Here is a 22714-nt window from a genome sequence, read left to right as displayed (position 1 = left end):
ACAAACTTTGTGCCTCATCCCACAAAGGTGAGCACAAAGATAAAAACTTCCCCAGCCTTCTCTCTTATCAAAGATAAGGTGGTGACTTGGCAGATCTTCTCCTCTAATTCCCTCTCTCTTCCTGTTTCAGTTTTTATTACCTCTCCATCACATCATTCTCTCTCCCCGTGCCTGTGCAATTTCCCCTCCAATTTAACAATTATCAAAGCTTACTTCAGTGCCTTCACATTTGTCCTGGTTTGAGACCCCTAAAATCCAATTCCCAAGTCCAAGCCCCCCTCCCACATCTCAACCTAGTGTGAGATGGGTTTTCCAGACACAACAAAAGACTCAATATGGGGGGAAAAGGGAATTATATTACAATCACTGTACACATAAATATTATAATACATCATATACAATCTTAACTATCTCTCCTATAATAAATCAGTATTTACAATGGATCAATCTCTTCTCCCTCCAACAAAAGTGCAAAAGGGAAAAGGAAAGATCCTTTTCATATTTAGGGCAGCAGCCTCTCTTCTGTCTTCCATGCAGCAGCTGTAGCTGGACTCTTGTAGGTGGATCTCCTTCCACTACACACAAGGGGGGTCTCCTCTCCCCCCTCTCTTCCGTGGACTGCGATATCAGGGACAAGCTCGCGTCGCCACGTCATACCACAAAGTGCAGGGGCATCTTCGTGATGGTCTCTTTCCTCAGGGGATTCAAGCTCCCTTGCAGAGCTCCCGTGCTCTGTCTCAGGCTGCTAGCTTAGCAGCAACAGCGGGGGAGGCCAAGGTCACCCCTCCGCATTCCATCTGGTTGTCCTGGTTCAGTTTTCCAGGATGCCTGAGCTTCTCAGCTCCTCTCTTTGGTGCATGCTGCACTCTAAGACTCCTTTCAAGCCAGAGTCCATCTCCCTCCTCCTAGGAGAGGTCTCAAAGGGATTTTGGGTGGTTTGGTTCAGTTCTTACCCCAACTCTCTCCATAGAGTTTAGTCTTCACTTTCTCCATTAGAGATCTCTGTGTCTTCCCGCCTTGGCTGCAATGCCTGTTTGCTGCTCTTTATCTCTTACTGGCTCCTTGCCACTGTTCTCCGTCCACTGCTGCTCTGCCGCCACTCTCAGTGTCTCCTGCTGCTGCTCACAGGGGAGAAACTCCCCCCAGCTCTTGGCTACAGATACCTGGCCCAGTCTTAACACCATTCCAGGTTCCTGCAGCCCCCAGTGGGGCTCTGGGCCTTCTCCTCGCAGCCTCAGAACGTGGCCACTCTCTTCCAACAACAACTACAACATCCTTCCCTTCCAGTCTGCTTGTGATATGTTTATATTTTGCAGGAGCTCTCATTGGCTCAACCCCAAGGGTCACCACCCCCTGGGGGTTACCATTTTTTTAATTCCAGGGGGAAAACTTCTTCCCCCACCACAACATTGAAGCTTATTGTGGTCTTCCACCGCAATCACAAAACTAAAACATACTGTTTCCTAATCACACCTTTTATTTTAGAGTTCAATTGCTCTATCTACATTTACTCTCTCCAGATCAGCAGGGAATATAGAAGTAAACAATCTGGTTTATCAATATGGTGTTTTGCTGAAATGATTTCTAAATGTCTCCAAAAACCACAGACTTTGAAAAACTTTCTGGATTAGCACACAAATCTTGAATGTACTTAAAGAACAAGAGAACCAGAGGCAGGAAATCTGTTCTCTTGGTTTGTGCTGCCCATCCTTAGTGTTGCTCTTACCCATCCAGTAATGCAACTTCTCTCAGTGATGATGACATCCAAATTCATGTCAGTTTGTCACTTCTCTCTACACAATTTAACAGACATGACATTTCTTACTGCCAACTCAATTATCTGCCCCTTTTAACAATGCCATCCTGACCCCCTCCCTCCCCAAAATCTGAACCCCTATAACTTTTTGCTTGTGCTGATGAAGATATGCACAGCCTTATCTCTGCACGGGTCCTCTCACAAATCAAATTCAAACTTACTATCCTACCAGTAAACAATTTATACTTCCTATAACCATTGCAACTTTGCCCATACTGTAACTCTCTGTATATGAAATTTATAATGAAATTTGATTTCTACTTCTTATTACCTGGAGGCACAGAACATACAACCAACTGCAATGTCACACTTGAAATGCTTCTAGGTAATTAAAAAAAAAAATGCAATACCAACAGATAGAAATTGTTGATTTTAATGTTTTATACATGGGTTTTTTTGCAGACAACTCACTTTATATGCCCACCTGAAAGCCAGATGCAGCATCACAACTTCACTGTGTGAATTAAATAAAGTTGTATCTGACACAGTCGGTGCAGTCAGTGGAGCCTCTGGAGGGATTCAGCAGACCTGCTGCTCAACATCTATTTTAAGGTAAGCTGAGTAGCTCTGCAGCCTCTGAACAGTAACTGCACAAGGGAGATCTCCACCGAGCACAATGGCTCCTTAGACAACTAATGTCACAAGATTGCTGAATCTGGACAATTAAGCTGAATCTAGATGTTTTCTGTGATGAGGACTGGTTTTATTCATAAAAAGAATGTATACTGACCATCCTATGAAACTGTGAATGCCCTCTGTCTCACACATTTATTCAATCAGAAATGTTCTGTTTTTTAAGAATCCTTGTTACTGAAAGAACTGCTAAATTAGGACTGGAAGAATTTAAAATGTAATTGCACAATTCTAATGTAAAATATATTTCACATTTAATGATTTTAAACAAGAATGTGAAGTTTTACCTTATATCAGCCATCCAGTACCCAAAGGAGACTACCGGAGGGCTGGAGAGCAACTTTTTACAAGGGCATGAAGCAGGAATGGATTTAAACTGAAAGAGCATAGGTTCAGATGGGATATTAGGAACAAATTCTTTACTGGGAGGCACTGGAACAAGCTGCCCAGAGAGGCTGTGAACAGCCCCTCTATGGTGTGGTACAAGACCAGGCTGGATGGGGCTCTGGGTAACCTGGTCTAGTGAAAGGTTCTCTGTCCACAACAAGGGATTGGAATGAGATGATCTGTAAGGTCCCTTCCAACCCAAACCATTCTGTGATTCTATGCTTTTCTGAAAAGAGACTTAGCAACAACATTATGTGAAAATTAACCTGAATTTCAGACACTTTCACTCTGCATGTAGAATGAGATCTGTGCCTTAAGCAATACAGAAATACAGCTCCTAAATAATTAATAAAGAAATACTTGATATATAAAAATTGAAAATAAAACAATTGCACAGTTGGGATAACATTAATGTCATCCAACATGAAGGCTGTGGCAAGGAGAAAGCAGCTCTAACAATTTAAGGACAACAGCGTGGACAAGCTCAACAATACACTCTCCCTTATTAGCTCACAGTGAAGCCAAACTACAAATATTCTCTCTGTAAAGAATATTTAAAAGCTTGAAACTCAGTCTGGACCTTTACTTTCTTGTAAAACATCTCAGTCCATTGAAATAAGAATTCCACACATTTTCCTCCTGTTTATTACATTGTATGTGTTGCTCAGTGGTTGCTACCTGGGATTTGCTGAACCACATTTTGGTATGGTGATGTTATTTAGCCATCTTGACTCAATTTAGTACAGAAATAGAAAAAGGCATCTCTGGAGTAAAACTCACCTAACTCTAAATCAGGTAACTAAAATAGAGACAAATCAACATTAAAAGTTCCTACTTCTCTTTGCTAGCTATAAATGGAGCCCAAGTATCTCATCTCACTCAAATACAGACATCTAAACCAGTATGAGGATTCCCATGTAAAATGGCTTGTATTCATTTCATCATCCTATATCCTTCTGCTTCACACAAAAACAGAAATCACCAGCACACCCTGTGACTCACTACAAACCTATTTTACGATGATTGATAAAATAAATGTCTTTGTTTACACTTTGAGCTCTATTCTCTGTAAGAGTGTGGTGAGTAGGGCTGAACTCAGTTGCACACAGTTCTTATTATAGAACAGTCTGAAATATATCCACAAGAATTCTTCTCTGGCCATCCAGGCATGTAGCAACAGATGGGATAAAGCAGCAACCTACAATGGAAACTAGATAAAAAGGTTCCTGCCTTCACAGAAAACCTTTTGGGGCTTGCAGAGGAGCAAAAAAGGTCTACAAGTACCTTCCTAACAGGACAGGCTCTTGCACTACAGAGTTTATGTATTTGACCACAAAGTAATAACTCTGAATCATCTGTTTAGAGGGGGGATCTTTTTATGGGTTTTAAGAGCTGCTCTTGAATTAAGACAGATGCTCCAAGCCCAAAGTAAGAACTTATAAGTAAGTATAAAAAACCACACAACACTCCCTCTCAAAAAAATAAAGAAGGTATAGCTAAGCCTTTGAGGCTTGTGCAAAGATGCTTATAACATCTCTGATATGCCTCACTGTTAGCACACCTTGGTGAGGTGCAGAGATACCATTTGGCAGGTGCTGGGACAGTACTTTGTTGGTTCCTCATTTTAGGAGAAAGATGCTAAAAGCTGAAGGTGCTGCTGCATGAGAAATGGCAGTTACAAAATAAAACAGGCAAGAAGAACACAATAGCCAGTCAGTTCTGCAGATAGAGGTCTAAAATTTGATCACATGAGACAAAGTGCACAGTGCAGCCCCAGAGCATGCAGCAAACAACTCTCTCTTCTCTAGGCCATGTGGCATTTCACAGTGGTGCTGATCGAGGAGAGAATTTGCAGAGGTGAAAGGAATGCAGCTACCATCCATGTTATGTAACTTAACCATGTAAAAATCTTAACTTTCATATTGAAGGGCCAGGTATACTGAAATTGTTCTTGCTCGGGTAACTGTTCCAAACACTTAGAAGTGATGCTGAACTTCAAGCTAACTATTCCCTGGCACATGAACCCCCCCTTGATGAGTCAGAAGCCATGTACACTAAAAGGAGGCTCCAAGTGTGGGAGGGTTTCCACTTCAAGCATGTTGTGATCTTCAAAGATGATTAAGCAGTACTTTTGTTTTAAATTTCCTAATTTTGGATTCCGAATTTTAGATATTATTACTGTTGTGTCACAAATAAGAAGTTATAATAGAAAAAAAATTAATACATCCTGTTGCAGAGGAACCAGAGAACACACAACCTTTGAAGACAGCATGCTATTGTTCATTATATATGACATTATCTTGCAAAAATCTATGATACTCCTTGTTCATATATTTTTAACAGCAAATACAGAGAAAATGCTCCAAATAAAAAATGCTAGAGGAGTTTCTTGTGTTCCAAGAATAGTGTGCCAGCATTTTAAACCAACTGAACAACATAAAGCTACAAAACTCAATTCTAAGCAGCTTATAAACATAACAGGACCGTGTTGATCTGTTACCTAATAACTCCAATATTGTAACTTTCAGCGAGTCTCTTAATCCACTGATAACATACATACCTGGCATGCCTGTAGCAAGACCTTGACCAAAAGCCAAAGCTGGATTTGCTGCTGCAGCTGCTGCAAGTGACTCTGCCTGCTGCCCTTGCTGACCCTGGTTGGGGGTAAGTGGGCGCTGAGTTGCTCCAGCACGCAGAACCTGGAAAAGGCCAATTAAAAGGTAAGGAACGTCCTTAAAAGGTAAGGAAGCAAGTCCATTGTATGTTAAAAAAGGTCTAGAACAGCTGCTTGGTGTATTTGATACCTCTTAGCTCTGAATTTAATTTTGGCAATACTCCATCTTGTTTTCAAGGATATATACATATAAAGAATAAAAAGTATATATTATTTTGCTGACAAATACGACCATAAAACATCTTCCCTGCTCTGGACAGCAGGACTCATGTATGTTCCATCAATGGTAATGAGTACAAAGTAAGGAAAAAAATCTGTAAGAGTGATACATTTATGACTTACATTATTTATTAACTGAACACCTGATCCTTCTTGATAAACACATTTGTTTACATTATTTCCAGGCAATTGAATGATGTAAATCTGAATATTTCAGCGCTTGTAGTAACTTGTCTAAATAATTAACACTCCACTGCCAACAGTCCTGTAAATAATGCACCCACTAAGTTTTAAAAATTCACATAACGCTCCATCACCATGTAGCACAGGCATATTTTATTATGTTCTGACAGCGTATCTCCGGGAATCTGATTGAAAAGCAATCTAAATTCTTGCAACCACTCTGTTCCTCTTGGTTAAAATCATCTCTTTCAGGTCCAAAATAAGGGAGAAATACAATTCACAATATACCCCCACAAAGTATCTTATATGTGATTTGAATAAATTTGATATTAATTTTATAGAGAAAAAAAGACATTGGAGAGATGATATACATTTAGTTATCAATGCAGGTCACTGACAAAAATGAACAGTAGGAAGAAAGATCCACCTGAATATAAAAACAGTAATGAAATCACTCTGTAATTCCATGGTATCTCAGAACCACTGCTTATATTAAATTTCTAGGAATGGCATTGAAATTAACCATACTGCTGGTAAAAAAATTAAAATATTTACATTCATTCAAGCATAAGATTAGAAAAGTTGTGGTTTTCCTCTGTGAAAAAAGGCCATTTGTTTACACTGAAAGATCATATAATAGTTTAAAAATGCACCCAGAGTAACAATAGAAAATTAGCATTTTCTTAAAATTACTTAAAGAAATGGAAATTTTAACAAGTGCTTATAACAATTGCTCACTCTTGATTTACCAAGGCAAAAATAACACGGTACATTGTGATGTTGCAATACAATTATTCTCTCATAGAAAAATATGGGCAATCCTTCCTCCCCATGGAACATCAAAACTCCTGATAACAACTAATTCCCTACTTTTCAGAGACAGAAAAAAATGTCTGGCACTCAAGTTTCCAGCTAATTTACAAAAAAAACCCCCACAGACAAATTTTTTTCCCAAGCTCAAAAGAAACAATATCCTCCTAAAATTAACAGAACGCATCTTTTCATCCCCGTATGTTGGTTTTCTAGATCAGTTTTTAACTTTACAATACTTTACTACACAGGAAGCATTACCTTCCTGTGTACAGACATACACATAACTGCACTGCTACCTGAATTAAAGGAACTATTTTTAATGCTTATTGTTTTAAAAACTGGGACTGTAAAATAACCTAAACATTTAGGATGGTGTAAGACAATGACAATCAGTAACGTAAGAAAACTGCACATCTGCTCTTCACAAAGAACATACCGGTTGCTGTCCCTGTTGTGCCTGGGAAGCCGCTTGCTGATTTGCTGTGGTGTTTGCTGCTGCAGCTTGCTGCTGGAATAAATTGGCTGGATACACCCCCCATGGAACACCATAATACTGAGGCGGAACCACAGCAGGACCTAAAACCAGAAAGCATGATTATTCCATCTATTGCAGCCAGTTAAAATACTGTTCATAGCATCCCTCATTGATCCACCTTCTAAATGTCCAAAGAGAAATCAGTATGGAGAAGAATGAACTCCCACATTAACTGAAAGGACTCATGAATACAAACAAGTTAATTGAAAAAATTCACACCAAACCATATCTTCTCTACGAAAGAATAAATACCCTTGTGAGACTCAGATGATGAAGAAAAAAACTTAAAAGCATTCAGAGTTTGTATATCAAAGAACATTCAAAATCAAGTTTTCATGGTTGGAAAAAAAGATCATTTCAGACCATCACAGAATGAACAAAATTGATCCTCCTGATAGTGATATGCTGAGAATTTCATCATCTGTGATTTGTCCTTTTTTCATGCCTTTGCTTAAAAACATAACTATTGCCTTTGCCTTCCCTGCATACTACATGATGCTCTTCAGAGTGGGCACACTTAACTCTTCCAGTCTATTGATACAGAACCCATAGAAGAATAATCTCTCTATATTCACAGCATTGTACAGATAATGCATTATGTATATGTGTATTTTAGTTTTTTCTACTGCCTTTCCTGTGAAACCACCAACTGGAAATACAGGGCTTTTTTTAAAAAACGTTATGCTGGAGTCTGAGCACTAGCTGGGACTTGAATATTCAGTCGTGTTGTTTCACAGCGACATCTATTCACTTTCTAAGAGATTTTCCTGGGCTTGGAGTTTATCTGTTGTTTGGACCTTTTAGCATGCTGGATGCCATCTTTATTCTCATGCCCACCAGGAATAAGAAAACCTGAAATTAGAAAATTATTTCACCAAGTGAAAACATATCAGGAAAGGCTGTCTCATCTTTTGAAAATAATACATATTATAACGTCAGATGAAACCTCATTAAGGATAAACATTTTTAGAACAGAAAAAAAAACCTAATTGTTGCATATAAAAGTCCAGTGGAAAGAGAAACTCAGAATCCAAATATAACAGAAACATTTTATCTCTTAGTAAAAATTTTCCAAATGGCTATATTAATTTCCTACAAGTCTCTCCTTCCTAGACATACATTTGCAGAGAATAAACAGGATGGATTTCAGTTTTTACTCTTTTCATTCTGTGAAAATTATGAAAGTAGACACTAGAAAGTGTTCAGTTACCTGCTAGGGTAGCTGCTGCAGCCAATCCAGCTGCAGTGTACGGGTCAGTACCTGGAGGAGCAGCGCTGATAATGTATGGGTTTGGCACAAAAGCAGCCGGGGCCAAGCCTGCGGAGAATACGCCTGCTACAGTAATAAACAGAGTTTCATTACAGCTAACACACTTGGCAAGCTTCATCATATTCAAACCAAATAACAAAGCCTATCTGCTAAAATCGGAACTGCTTGTATTTTAGCTTTTAAAAGGAGGTACTTCATTACAGAAATCAACACCTCTGTGTCTTCTCACTAGTCCTTTCTTATTAAACCCAAGGCCGAACAGCTTTGTTTGTTGGATCTACAGACTCCAAGGAGATTTATCTCATATGTATCTACTCACTCATATAGAAGTGGAATTTATCTTGCCCAGCTTTAACTATCTAAAAGCTACACTAGTCTTGCAACGAATCTGAATCAGACAAATCATCTAGTGTCTTAAATGAATCACTCAGATAAAATGAACCACTTGCAAGAGATATAAATCTCTCCTCACTGACAATTAGGAAAAAATTCTAACCAGATAGTTTAAATCAGATACCTGGCTTTTAAACAGCCAGTTATGAGATGATAATCTTACTTCCAAGAATCTTAATTTCATATAGGCATTGTAATGGAAGGAAACAACAGAAGAAACTCAGTCAAACAAAGCACTGCTACCCAGAGTTTCCCGTCAGTCAGGTTCACATACTTTATCCAACACTGAGTCAGAAACTGCTGCAGCAAGGACTGTACATCAAATTATGTTCCTCCTTCCAAATATTTCTTAATAGATTTCTATTAATATGCATATCAGAAGAGGCTAAATTTCAAAGGGGCAAGATTTATATGACTGCTTAGTCAGCATTTCATACAAAGTAGGAGCTTCTCCAGAGTTTTGCAGTCAAAGACAGGACTTGTAGACTCCTATCTCAATCTGCCATGTCTCCAGCTCTCAGATCGCATCACTCAGCTACATAACACTTTTCAACCTCAGCTACAGCCTGCTGACCCCTGTCTGGACAGACTTCACCATGCTGCTAAACAAGCCAGTGGGAAAACTTAACTGCCACCCTATGACAGGAGAACATGGACACATCCCCTTGCACATACTGCTTCCTACTTCTGCCTGTCCTTCTGATCCTGAGAACTCCTCTTCCCTCAGAGAGGAAAGGGATTTGTGCATACACCTCAACAGCCCAATGGTGGAGAGTAGGAGGGGCAGGAATCTTTAAGCCTGCCCCTACAGTGTCAGAATCTGAGAACCTCCCTTCCTCAAACAAGGAATTGCTTCCATGTGTGTTCCAACGTTCCTCACTCTAAACAATGACAGCTTCCCTGCAGCAGAAAATAAAACTGCTGTCAATTAAATAAAGCCTTCTTGTTGAGTTGCAGCGCACTAAGAACTTTATGTATTTAACTAACTCACTGAATTAGAGGGACAGAAAAGAAATGCCTGCTAAAGAATAACTCCCTCACAAAGGTGCCTGCAAGAAGAAATAGCTGTCTGTTTAAAAGGTGCCATGGAATAATGACTTGATCAACACAACAATATGATTTTCAAGTTCGACTATACAATGATTTTTAACTGGATTATTAAAAATACTAAACTGCAATAGAATCTTAGAATTGCATATTTTTGGTTTTTAGCAGAGAATGCTGGTGTTTCCATCACTGCTTGTAGCAGTAATGTTTTTTTACTTTTACTCGCATCAAAATTCAACTACTGTGCTACATGAGCAAATATAAATTTTATTTCTTTGTATACAACTGTTCAAAGTAGGGGAAAATTTACAACAACAGAAAACTTCCTCTAAGGACAGAACAGTTTTATGCAGCCATTCTGAGCAGTTTTCATGAGAACTGCTAAAATGGGCCAAGTGATCAGTACCTATATGAATTAGAATACGGTGGGTAACACCAAGAGGATTCTGTCAAAGCAACACACCCACTTTTGCCAGGGACACCTCACCTATGTGTGGCTGCTGAGCTGCAGCCAGGGCGTATTGCTGCTGCTGGGCTGCTGTCAACTGTTGAACAGTCAGAGCATTAGTCCTCTGGAAAAGCTATTGGAAAAGAAAAAAAGATGCATTTCAGTTTTCAGAAATCAGAGTTATAATATACCGGGATTTACTTAAAAAAAAAATTTCAAACCAGGCTTCTATACTAATAAGTTAGACTTAACTAACTAGAAAATTATGCATTAAACCAGAAAACTATGCACCAATATTCTTCTAGATTAATTATACAGTTATTTGCCTTTGACTGACTCACAGACAAAAGAAAATTAAATGAATTATATGTTTAAAAGACTGATTATCAAAAGAGGATAATGAACAACTCAAAGGATCAATTTTCAAGTCCATTACTGACCTGCTGCTGTGAATTGTAGTCAAAAAGTCCTACAGTAGCTCCTGAAGAGTCCATTTGTACCTGATTGCCAGGATAGTCAAACTGTAGAGAATCAAGACCAACTTGTTCCATGGCATCTAGATTCTGATTTTCTGGATTTGAAAATTCTTCTACCAGAGGCTTGTGGGCTGCAGGATTGGGAAGTGGACCTAATCCTTCTGTGGTGCTGGGATTGGGGCCCAAGCGTTCAGCTACTTCTGTTGGGGAGGCTTGTCGACTTCCAGGGGTACGACTGTTTAGAAGAAATTTGAGATAGACTCTTCAGTCTGAAATAATGCTGTCCATAGACAGAGTACAGCATTTCTATTTTAAAAGTACCTCTGAATTCAAGAGACCTTACAAAGGGAATTGACAGACTGCTTTTACCTATTTCAACCAGCATGCATTGATGGCTCAAGATAATGGGCACATTTCACTTCAAAACATAATTTTATGTATTTTTAAAAAGTTTAAGACTATACAATCTCCGAATCGCTATGAGAAAAACAAACTAAATTTCAAGGTTGTTTTGAGTCAAATGGAATAAATTGTTATCTGCAAAATTTTGGGATGGCTCTTTATTTTATTTTGGGAGTGACAGGAATTATTAGAAAATGTATTGAAGAGACATTAAAACAAAAATAAAAGGAAATGGCTAAGTGTATCTTATGCCAACAGAGAGAAAAACACAGTAAAATTTCAACTGGAAAAGACAAACATACAATACAGCAAATATTTTTCACATCTGAAAAGCAGATATTATTTTTAACTTAAGTAAAATGAACTAACAGCTGCCTCATTTAGTATTTGACTAAAACATTTCATTTCCTACACCACTCATTTAATAGACTAAACTACAGTGATGACTGGTGGGAAAAAAGTGTTCTTAATATAACCCTGAATATTGTATACAACATTATATATATATATATAATTATATTAAAGCTGAATTGCTTTCTCATCTGCACTGGCTATATTACCCACATACCCAGTGACTACAGGAGAGTTTCTGTGCACCTAAAAATGCCTATAGGCAAACGCGTGGAGCGAGATGTCAACAGATTCACATCCTAAAGAGACTCCCAACTCTGTATTTGGTTAGATTTAGGGTACCTTAATTTGGAGTGGTACCTCACCTTCTGTGTCAGGCCACAGTGTTTAGACTATTGATTTCTACTAAGTTAACTACTAGGAAAGAGTTGTGTGAGAGAATCTATGATCTCTTAACAACATTATTGTGTTGGCAGAACTTGGTTATTATATATTGTTTCTCAGGAAATGTACAAGTTGTAGTTAAGTTTGCTTTATTTGTGACCATTGGGCTCCAATACAGAATGTCACCTTGCAGGAAGAACCTACGTTTATTTCAGCAGTCCAGTTTGGTGTACTGCTAATTCTAGGACAGAGACACAGCCTCAGTACTGCCTGTTATCCTTCCTCTTCAAGGTTCCTAAGGGTTGAAGTATCTGTTCCTCACTGAAGCACAAGACTAATGCAAAGAAAACTACTGGCACTTATGTATTTGCTGATACCAACACTGAAGCCTGCACAGCTAGAAATCAGCCTTTTAGTGAGTTTATTGCAACACTTCAGAATTACTTTAGAAAAAATACTTCAAAGATAAAGAAGGTACATTAGAGTTTTTTTAACATAACAACCAACCTCACGACAATTGCCTGTACCATACTGGCTATCATCTAAGGATCCTATCTAGCAACCATGTCTGGCTCCATGTACAAAACTTGAGTATGAAGCCATTTAATATTCCCTATTCTTCCCAAATGAAATACAGCATCAACAAAGTGAAGAACAAAAGGAAAAAAGGCAGTTATTTCAGTACATACTTTAGTTTAAAAACGCTGCAAGTACAATAAAAATACAAGGAGGAGGACAGGACAAAGTTTCTTTGTTAATACTTATGTTTACCTAATATAGGTTGCTCCTTATATTGGTGCTGTTCTGTTGCTATAGTTAAAGTTGTGTCAATACTTCAATTATAAACTTCTGTTTGGAGAGCTAGTACCACTTTATATGGCCCACTTCAATTAGATGGCCTTTTTTTTTTTTTGAGAGGTTTACTGGCTTTGGATGCTTTTTTGCACTTGTGTATTTTTTAATAATTTCTCTCTTTAAATAATACAGAAGGTATTTTGCAAACAACTATTTCAAAATTGTAATAGATACTGGTAAAGAAAAGCAGGACAATATTTATTCTGCATTTTCTACATATAATATTGAAGGTAACTTTTGTTTATTGTGCATATTGCAGCATGCATCCGAAAGGAGCTAATGTGAGTTCTCTAATATGCTTGGTATTATATTATTTTCAATAATATGTCTTGAAAAACAGACTTGAAGAATTACTTCTTAGCCTCAGGTAAATACATTTTTTAAAGGGTAGGAAAAACTTACATATGGGATTCAAACATGCATTTTAATATACTTGTTCAGTAATGAACTAATGAAAGCACAACTGTTCGGTCATGTTCACCACATTAAGATAAATTTATGAGCAGCACTCTAGTTCTCTATCTTGTTAATTCTTCTGTATGACAGTCACAAATGCATCACAGTAACTCAAAAAAGAAAGGTTAGTCCTTAAAAAAATACCAAATTTAAAACGCAGTTTAGTATTAGGAAGAAAACCCAGACTGGTTGTACTGTCATATGGGAGTTCACTGTTCCAAAGCTTGAGCTTGGTCCAATCTTTTGTTCCCTAAGCAAACAACCAAACCACAACACCATTCTACACTGTGAATAGGTGATATCTAACTATGTGAATAGGGAAATACATTGTTCCACCAAAGTCAAAGATATGGTTTCTAGAAAGACTTTCGTGGGGAAATAATTAGTTGTGTTAGGCTGTGGTATCCACTAAGAAAATCAGAAGGAAAGTTAAAATTCTGGTAGGACTTACTCTCTACAACAACACTCAGATGCAAAAGTTAGAGTATTAAAAAGAAGCAGAGAGAGATAGGGATTTATTTGACATTAAAAGGGTTAAAAGTTTTCATCTCTCCTTAATTCACCACATTCAAAAGGTACCCGTTTACTTTGAATAATAACTATGTTAAGATGAATTTGTCTCATGAGAAGTGACACACACATTAATGACATCCTAAGAAACATGTGGCACAGTGGGAAAGGGAGGACTTGAGGTGGAAAGAATCAGTCTGCAGCTGGGTAATGTTTAAAGCTGACACACAAACCAGAACTGTAATAATGCCCTTAAGAGACATGCTCGTCTTCTTGAGAAACAGTTAAAAGCTTACTTAAAATCTTTGCAATCGGCATCCATTCCATTTGGCAAACCTCTGCCATTTATTTTAGTAACATCCTCATCATCTCCTTGTTTAAGATCTCTGTTTTTGTCCTCCTCAAATGGAGAAGCCTTGCCTTTCTGATCTCCTTTCTCAGGTCCATCTGTTTCAGCATCTCTAGTGCCCTGAGGAAAAAGAATCTGTTTGATTCTGAATATTGAACAGAACACAATAGGAGCACCACAAGGTGACCTAATTCTACACTACAGTGCACGTAAACAATACAAACAGTTTGTTGTCAATGAAATTGCATTTGGTGGGTAACTTGGTCGTCAAGTTTCAACCACATGCAATTAATAACTGCCAAAATGTGAAAAGGAATGCCAAGATTTATAATGGAAGAGCTAACTCAACCTTAACTATAGCGGTGCTGTTAAAGCAGTAACACTTTGAATTAGATAAAAGTTTATTTTATACAATTAAAACATCCAGTTATAAAACAAACCCACATGAAAACAAAAAATAGGAAGATCTAGAATAAAGCCCATCACACATTTTAAATTAAGCTATTTGCAATCTTTTTCCTTTAAATAATGTTTTTAGGAAAGCACTTTAAGACAGCTATTTAGTCAAGATTCCCAAACCACTTCCCTCTTCTGCCCCCTCCAACCAAGGAAGACAGACAAATAGCTACTACACACTTGCTTCTAAAGAGAAGAGAGTTAAAAAAGAAAACGGACAAAGAGAGTAGAAAATATAACCATGTAACAGAAAGACTGTTGCAGGTAACTAAGCAAGCTTAACACACTGCATTACTTACAAAAGCTCCTTTCCTAAACCGGGAATCCAATTTATCAGCTGGAGAGGAACTTAACACATATTCTACCATGCTCACTCCAAGGCCACCACTTTCTGATCGTGGAGACAATACAGCATTTACTTCACTGTTTCCATGAAAACCCTGTCCAGGCTTTCTCTGTACCATAATAGGTTGGGACATAGAATGGTCTGTTAAAAACAAACAAATAAATAAAACTATTGTATTTTTTTAAAATACCATTTGTAATGTTTTTTGCATTTCATTACAGCAGCAATATTAAACAAGATCAAAATTAAATTAAATAAAAAATTCCAAATCACAAAGTGTGATTGACACACAATCACCATTGCAGTATACATTTTCACAATTAAAATTAAAAGAAAATAAAATCTAATACACAATTACAGGTTTTGATATTAATTTTCTTTGAAGAACATTCAGTAATCCTGACTGATTTTTCAATACATATACAACAATCACTTACGAGGAGTTCCCCATGCAGTCTCTCTCCACTCGTCACCAAGGAATATCCCTTTTTGTCCATCTTTTGCTGAATCATCAGGTTCCCAAAACTTTTTGGCAGGTAAAAGCTGTTAAAAAGAGAAAACATTTTTATCTAAATACGCTTATAAATGGGCAGAAATAGCAATACTTCTAAGAGTATGCAAGTAATTAATTTGACATCATAAAATCATAGAATGGTTTGGTTTGGAAGGGACCTTAAAGATCATCTAATTCCAACTCTCCTGCCATGGGCAGGGATGCCACTCGAGTGGCATGCCAGATCAGGTTGTGCAGGGCCCCATCCAACCTGGTCTTGAATACTTCCATGGATAGGGCAGCCACAACTTCTCTGAACAATCTGTGTCTGTGCCTCACCACCCTCCCAGTAAAGAATTTCTTTCTTACATCTTATCAAAATCTCTCCTCTTTCAGTTTAAAACTGCTCCCCATCATTCTATCACTATCTGCCCTTGTAAAAAGTTGCTTTCCCTCTTTTTTGCAAGTCCCCTTTAAGGTTGCAATGAGGTCTCTTGGGAGCCTTCTCTTCTTCCAACTGAACCACCACATCTCTCTCATCCTGTCTCTACAGGATGGGTGATCCAGCCTTCTGATCATCTTAGTGGCCTCCTCAGGACCTGCTATAACAGGCTGACACCTTTCCTGTGCTGAGGCCCCCAGAGCTGGATGCAGCACTCCTGGTGGGTCTCACTAGGGCAGAGCAGAGGGGCAGAATCCCTTCCCTCGACCTGCTGCCCACGCTGCTGCTCATGCAGCCCAGGATGTGGTTGGCTTTCTGGGCTGCAAGCACACACTGATACCAAAATCAGTGTTCAATAAGGCAACAGGTACTGCTGAGGAATAATATAACACTTGAAAGCTACTTCCTGTTACAGCAGATGATGTATAAAGGAATAGCCAAAATGACTGCAACAGGACTGAGATTCTGAAGCTATGAGGGAGAAATACAGAATATAGAAACAGCTGTGAAAAGAGCAAATCAAATTAATCCCAAATCAAGTCAATCCTCTCAGAAGCCTTAACCAACAGTGCCTTCTTTCCAAAGGCTCAAAAGCTTGGCTGTTAACTAATACTGTGATGATAACTAGACACAGCAGCAGTTCATTGTGAAGTTCTCTACACTCAGAAGTGCATCACGTTACAAATTCTAGGAAGTGACTAACACACACAGTAGCAGATCAGCTCCTTTAGACCACAGGGTCTAAATCAGTTACAAATCAGTGACATTCAAATGTGAAGTTCTACATACAAACAATGCCATTGGTTTTTTCATTCCTACTTCTAAAGCAGAAAAGTGTCACATTAGATCAGTATCACTTCTTGTACTTCCTTCAGGACAGAAGGACTTAGTGGGACATGACAGAAGCATCACACAATACCTCAAATGTCAAGTTGTCACTTGCATTTTTCTACTTTGGTCCTCTAACTTCTTCCATCAGTAACAGTACAATTGCCAAACTCTACATATCATACTTCCTCTTGAATATGTAATTAAAAAACTGTACTCTCAGACTATATATTACATACTTTAAAAGGTCCATCAACTGAAACTAAAGTGAAAACAACTTGCAAAAAATATTGGGAAGAGTTCTGAAGAAAGCAGCATAATCCATCAGATTCTGCATAATGTAATGCTGAATTTAGAATTTTAAATTTCGTAAGCTTAGAAAAAACCAAACAATCTGATGAAGTTGTTTGCAATAAATGAGTACATTCTGGAAATTTGTTTCTCCTATAACTTAAGTGACTAAAAAACTCTTCTGAACATGATGGTTGTTGAGTATGAGCCTTGATGAAACTACTACCTGGAGTATTTTTTTAGATATTTCTTAGTGTAACATTGAAAGAACTTGCTTAAAGAGGAGGAGGATAAGATTGCAATTAGCAATTAGTACTGACACTGCAACAGAGGTGACAAGAGCTCCTCTGGAGTAACTTCAGGATTGCTGTTTTTCTGTGCTGTCCAGAGTTCTCACCAGAAACAAAGGATTTTGACTAGCTAACATACTCAGATCCATGGTTTCCTTACAGAAGTTCATTAATACAGAAGGATTCAGTCAAAGCTCAACAAAACCACAGGAGAGTACCATTCTTGCAAGAGTGCTGGACTGTTATGACCTGCCCTGACAGAGACACCCACTCTCAAGTGCATTGTAGAATCACCACCAGGTGTCAACCAAACACACTTTGGGAACACCAGGATATTAAGTTTACCCCAAATTTAAGGCATAAAGTTAGCTATCAGAAGACTAAGAGAAGACTATCTCTAGCTAAGAGAAATAGATTAATGGAATCTTACAACTGCATTTCAACTAAAAGCAAAAGATTACAAAACCCAGATCCGCTTATGCAATCTACACATCCTTTTTAGCTTTGCATTTGTAACAAGTTTGCAATATCACTTAATTTTCATTTTGTAGGTCAGCGGTAGAACAGAAAGCAAGCATTTAACAGCATCTATGAAACCTTGGTTTTGGGAATCACATTTTATTTTCTAAGGTAATTTCAAGTATGTGTCCAGCTGAGATGAAACACAGAAGTAAAGGTGTCACAGCCTAACACAACCTTGTCAGAATAAAACAGATCTAGTATGGATGTCATAATGTATTGGATGTTATAAAATGAGAATTATCTAAAGTATGCTTTCCCTGAAATTAGTAAATTCTACTATCAGACAGGTGTTTAGACAACTCAATGTTAAAAACAATAAGCAAATTTAGATCAGAACAGACTGAAATACTAGGTTCGATTTCAAAACAGAATCACAGGATTTCTATCAAAGGAAAAACTGCCCACTGGTAGAAAGCAGCAATAATCCTCAGTGTAAAAGTTTTGGGGGGATTTTGTTGTTTTGAGGGTTTTTTTTAGGTTTGTTTTGTTCTTTTTGTGCTTGTGCTTTGCCTTTTTTTTCCCTTTTAACTACTTTCAAATTCCAAACAGATAAATTCAACTGCTTGCAGTCTTCATGTAGTCTTTGGTACACAAAGAATATAGAATATTTTTAACACAAAACATAATGCATCATCCATACCTCAAGAGGCTAAATTTAAATTACTGAAGATTAAACAGCTGTACAGAAATTATTTTTCATTAAAATTTCTACACAATAAAGACATCCCTCAAATATTTAAATTAATGTAATATTTCAAAGTTTACAATATTGCAGCTTCCTGAGGGGCAGTGATTCAGTTTTATGATTTACTTTTGACAGATGATGGATAGGACATACACTATACTCTTTTTAAAACAGATATTTTAGCTATTGGATTGTCATACAAGCAGCCCTAGCAGTTGTCAACTATTTAACTGTGGAAAAAAAAAAAGTAGTTTTCAGGAAAACATAACAACTGTCTATCTTTGACAGACAGGACACAATGTGCACCTGATTAGCTCTACTGAAAAGAACTTAATCAGGAAGTCACCACAAGCAAACACAAGTAGTTAAAATCATTGTGCTTTACCCTTTGATAACGTTTTGCTCCACATTTCCTGTATTTAATTCAAGAAAGAATAAGCTTTACGAAGATACATCCAAATCTAACCAAAAATGATGGAAAAGGTTGTCACATTTGTTACTAAGTTCTCCCAACAGTACACTAAAAAGTGTCTTTTCCAGTATCAGCACTGATCCCTGTTAGGTGTCTGCCAGATCAACAAAGCCCTTTACTTCACATGAATAATAATAGCGAGTTATGCTAAAGCTGCCTCTTAGCCAGCTCTCTGATAAGTAACAGCACAGTCTTGATTACTGGCTCTTGAATTTAAGATTTTCAAATTATTTTTTAAAATTTATTTTCAGGATCAGAAGTTGATCCTATTGAGCTGAATGAACACCTTAGCTGAATTTCTCTGCATGAAGTTTTGGCACTAGAAATGAATACTTTGTTCCCACAATGAAATGCATGTGATTCGACTCTGTAAGCTAATATAAGAACAGACATTACAAAAGAAGATTTAGTTTTATACTGTGTTTGGCACTAAGTTTTATGTGTGCCTGCACTGGGTCACACTTAAGGTCCTGAAGCCCACCATGCTGGCCCTGAAATAGCAAACAGATGCTTAGAGAAATAGCACCACGTGTCCTTGTTTCTTCAGAATATTAACATGACCTTAAGGGTCACAAACAGATTTTGGGAGCTGGAGCCAGAAGCATCATCTGTGTATAACCAATCTAATAGCTAAAAGTTTAGGAGACAATCTGCAATACAGCTAACAAAACTTCAGCCTGTTCTTTACAGAATAAATTAACAAAGAATTGAGGGACAGAAACAGATCAAGGAAGCTGCAGGTCTGGCTCGGGTTACATTGTCCTATTTCTGATACTGACTGATACCAGGCTCCATCTGAAAGAAGCTCACATCAATAATAAACAGAAGGATTACCAGTACACAACATTTCCAAAATGTGTTGTGGTACAATGAAAACAGATTTCATACTCTGTCCTTTACATTAGCACATGGAAGAGATGCTTGCTTGATGATTCACAGACAGTCCTGATTTCCATAATGATACGAAAAGTAAGACTTAACAGCCTCCTAATGCCAAGTATGGACACCCAGTTGGGAAAAAGAGCATGAAGAAGGATTAGAATTATGACCAAGAAATTAATTTCAGTTCAGAGAAAAATCTATGCAGAGAGAGAAAATGAGGAAGATAACCTCCCTATAGCTAGAAGCAGTTCGCTTGACATGACCTCTCTTTCACACCTTTCCAAGCAGATAGAGGGAAGCACAGAAGAACACACAACTACCAATTCTTACAAGGGTATTTGCAGGGACATTTCCTTTAATATTTTAAAAGGTTATAATCAAAAGGAAGGTTAAAATAGCCACGGAATTTATCCCAGACTACTTTATTGTTGAGCAATACTTTATGAAAATTACTAAGTCAACCTAGCTACGTGAACCTGTATCACCTCAAGATACATGGAAGAAACTCTTGAAATGAACAACAAAATAACCTGGTAAGTGCAGGCTCACAGTACAGTATCAATTTCTGATGCTGCAGTACTGTACCAAAGGTCTGTCTTTTTGTGTTTTTAGAAACATCTTTACAGACCCATGAAAACAAACAGAATCATGACCATGCAGAAATACATCCCTCATCTCAGATAACTTAAATGAAGTGCAGTATGGATGGCCATACACACCTTAATTTAATTCCCAGGTATGTGTGCCATCCTTCACTTTCACTGCTTTTAATCTTTTGAGTACTTTGTGGGTGTCAAAAGAACAAACATCACTATGAATTTCACCCATCCACTCCTATCACACTGCTGGTACTACCACAGATACCTCACTAACATCTTTATCTTTCAACCCTGGATGAAGCAAAAACTGCTGAAAAGCGAAGTGACTGCTTAAATGCTTCATTAAAGTAAAAAAATCAAGTAAGAACAGTCATGTGTCAGCTCAGAAACATTCAGCAATTAGAACATGGCATTTGTTTTTCATCAGTAAGTTATGGCTTCCATGAAGATCACAGTCCTATCATCATTTTAAGAAAGTTAAGCTGAAATATTGTCACTTGTTCCATTATTAACTGAATTAGGTAAATATCCAGAAGACAAGAGGATCAGTATTTGAAATCTTAGTTCAACATGCATTTATTTCTTTATCATGTCCTGTCAGGGCAAATAACTGTAACATAGGTCAATTACTTTCTAAACAGCTCAGGGAACTGCTTTTGAAAGAGCCAAGTGATCCTCCTTGATCTTAAATACCTCCTCACAAAGTACACTGACTTGAAAAACCCCAAACAAATCAAATCAATAAGACAAAAAGTCCTTCTTCTCTCTAGCTAAATTACACAATTGCACTCTTCACCCTGCTTAAAATCTTCTCTTAAGGAGTAATTACCAGTAAAAAAAATAGTAAATTACCACAGATTTCTGCTGGGTATGCCAGTTCTGGAGCCAAACCTTTTTTCAGATCCCAGTCTTCTTGGCTTGCATGCAATTATTTCACTAGCATGCAATTGTTTCACTAACTTAAATACAGTGACACTGAAAACATGCCTCCTTTCATACAGCTGCACACACTTGAAAAAAAAATCACCCTGTCACTTCCCCAAGAGTACCAGTCATCTACCAAGACTGGCACAGACACAGCATATCCAGTCAACAACCATTCCAGTGTTCTTGCAAAGGACTTAGTTTTTCTTTACTTTACAACAGAAATCTCCAGCTGCCTGAAAAAGCAACCAGTTCTTAAGAGAAGTTCTTTGCTTCATGTTGAATTATTCAGACTTCTTACATTGTATCAACATTTCCAAACCACCAACTTGATTTTCAGCCCTTAATAATTACCTCTCCCATTCCCCGAGATTCTAGGGCAAGAGCTTGAAACTCATGATTCATCTCATCCACAGATCGAACCTGCAGGGGGAAAACCAAAAGAAAAATCCATTAGTCAAATATCTTTTCAAAAGTAGAGTTTGCAATACTCCAAAAGGTCTCTGACAACTGAAAGCACACAAAAAATGTGCTGCCCCATGAGCAGCATGAGTTTAGATTCCATGAACAGATACAGTTACTGACCAGTTTAATGAACTGTGCTAATATAATAACATGAACAAAATTCCAAGAGACTTAAAGCATTTTAATCTCCATACATCCAGATGATTATTGCTCACTATGGAAACCGTGACCAACATTACATTTGCAACAAATGCAAAAAAAGTGAAATTAAAGATTTGGGCATACAATATCCCTTGGAAAGGAGGTGAGCCATTGCACACTGTGTTACTGAGTACCCCTGGCAGCAAACAAAGACAAGCTCACTAGACAGATCAGAAAACATGCCGGCAATGTATTGCTTTTAAAATCTAGTAACTGACTCCATTATCACCATTTCTTGTGCTTTCTTCCAGGAAACAGTGTGTCTTCCTTCTCTGTGTGTCTTTGTTGTAAATGAGAAACATATATTACTAGAGTTGCTGCTGAAACAAACCACCTCCTTTTCCAAGGCGCACAGACGCAAAGCACTGGGTGCATTCTTTCCAGAGAAAATGGTTTCCACAAGGAATTTGCAAAGCCATGATAAGCTTCGAAAAACATATAAACCCAGGAAATTCAGAGTTGTTTCTTCCCCTTTCCTTTTCTCCCAATAGTGTGATGCAGCAGGTAAAGCTCTTCAAGTTCAAAGTAAAATTAAAGTTTCCCTCCCAACATCAGTCTTCCCTCAGGAGTTACTTTCACCAGTAAACCCATATGCTCACAGCAACCAATAAACCAAA

General features: G+C 37.8%; 1 protein-coding gene across 6 annotated transcripts in view; it reads right to left on the bottom strand.

Annotated features, from left to right (window-relative positions):
* PUM2 (pumilio RNA binding family member 2) overlaps positions 1 to 21880 on the bottom strand; it is a 48718-nt gene extending 26838 nt beyond the window's left edge. For 4 of the 6 annotated variants that reach the window (XM_018088791.2, XM_018088794.2, XM_018088796.2 and 1 more), the window contains exons 1-9: positions 21786 to 21880; positions 15441 to 15546; positions 14957 to 15144; positions 14149 to 14321; positions 10859 to 11129; positions 10458 to 10551; positions 8471 to 8596; positions 7162 to 7301; positions 5397 to 5535 (exon numbers count right to left, since the gene is read on the bottom strand). In XM_018088791.2, the coding sequence (XP_017944280.1) occupies positions 5397 to 5535; positions 7162 to 7301; positions 8471 to 8596; positions 10458 to 10551; positions 10859 to 11129; positions 14149 to 14321; positions 14957 to 15144; positions 15441 to 15546; positions 21786 to 21836 (1288 nt within the window). In that variant the 5' untranslated portion in view covers positions 21837 to 21880. The remainder of the gene's footprint in view (positions 1 to 5396; positions 5536 to 7161; positions 7302 to 8470; positions 8597 to 10457; positions 10552 to 10858; positions 11130 to 14148; positions 14322 to 14956; positions 15145 to 15440; positions 15547 to 21785) is intronic. The other 2 variants (XM_018088792.2, XM_018088795.2) reach the window with 1 other exon arrangement.
* Between the last annotated feature and the right edge of the window lie 834 nt (positions 21881 to 22714).

The sequence above is a fragment of the Manacus vitellinus genome, unplaced genomic scaffold (genome assembly GCF_001715985.3).
Source record: "Manacus vitellinus isolate BGI_N305 unplaced genomic scaffold, ASM171598v3 scaffold_11_pilon, whole genome shotgun sequence".
NCBI lineage: Eukaryota > Metazoa > Chordata > Aves > Passeriformes > Pipridae > Manacus > Manacus vitellinus.
This window is presented reverse-complemented; position numbering and strand designations above follow the sequence as displayed.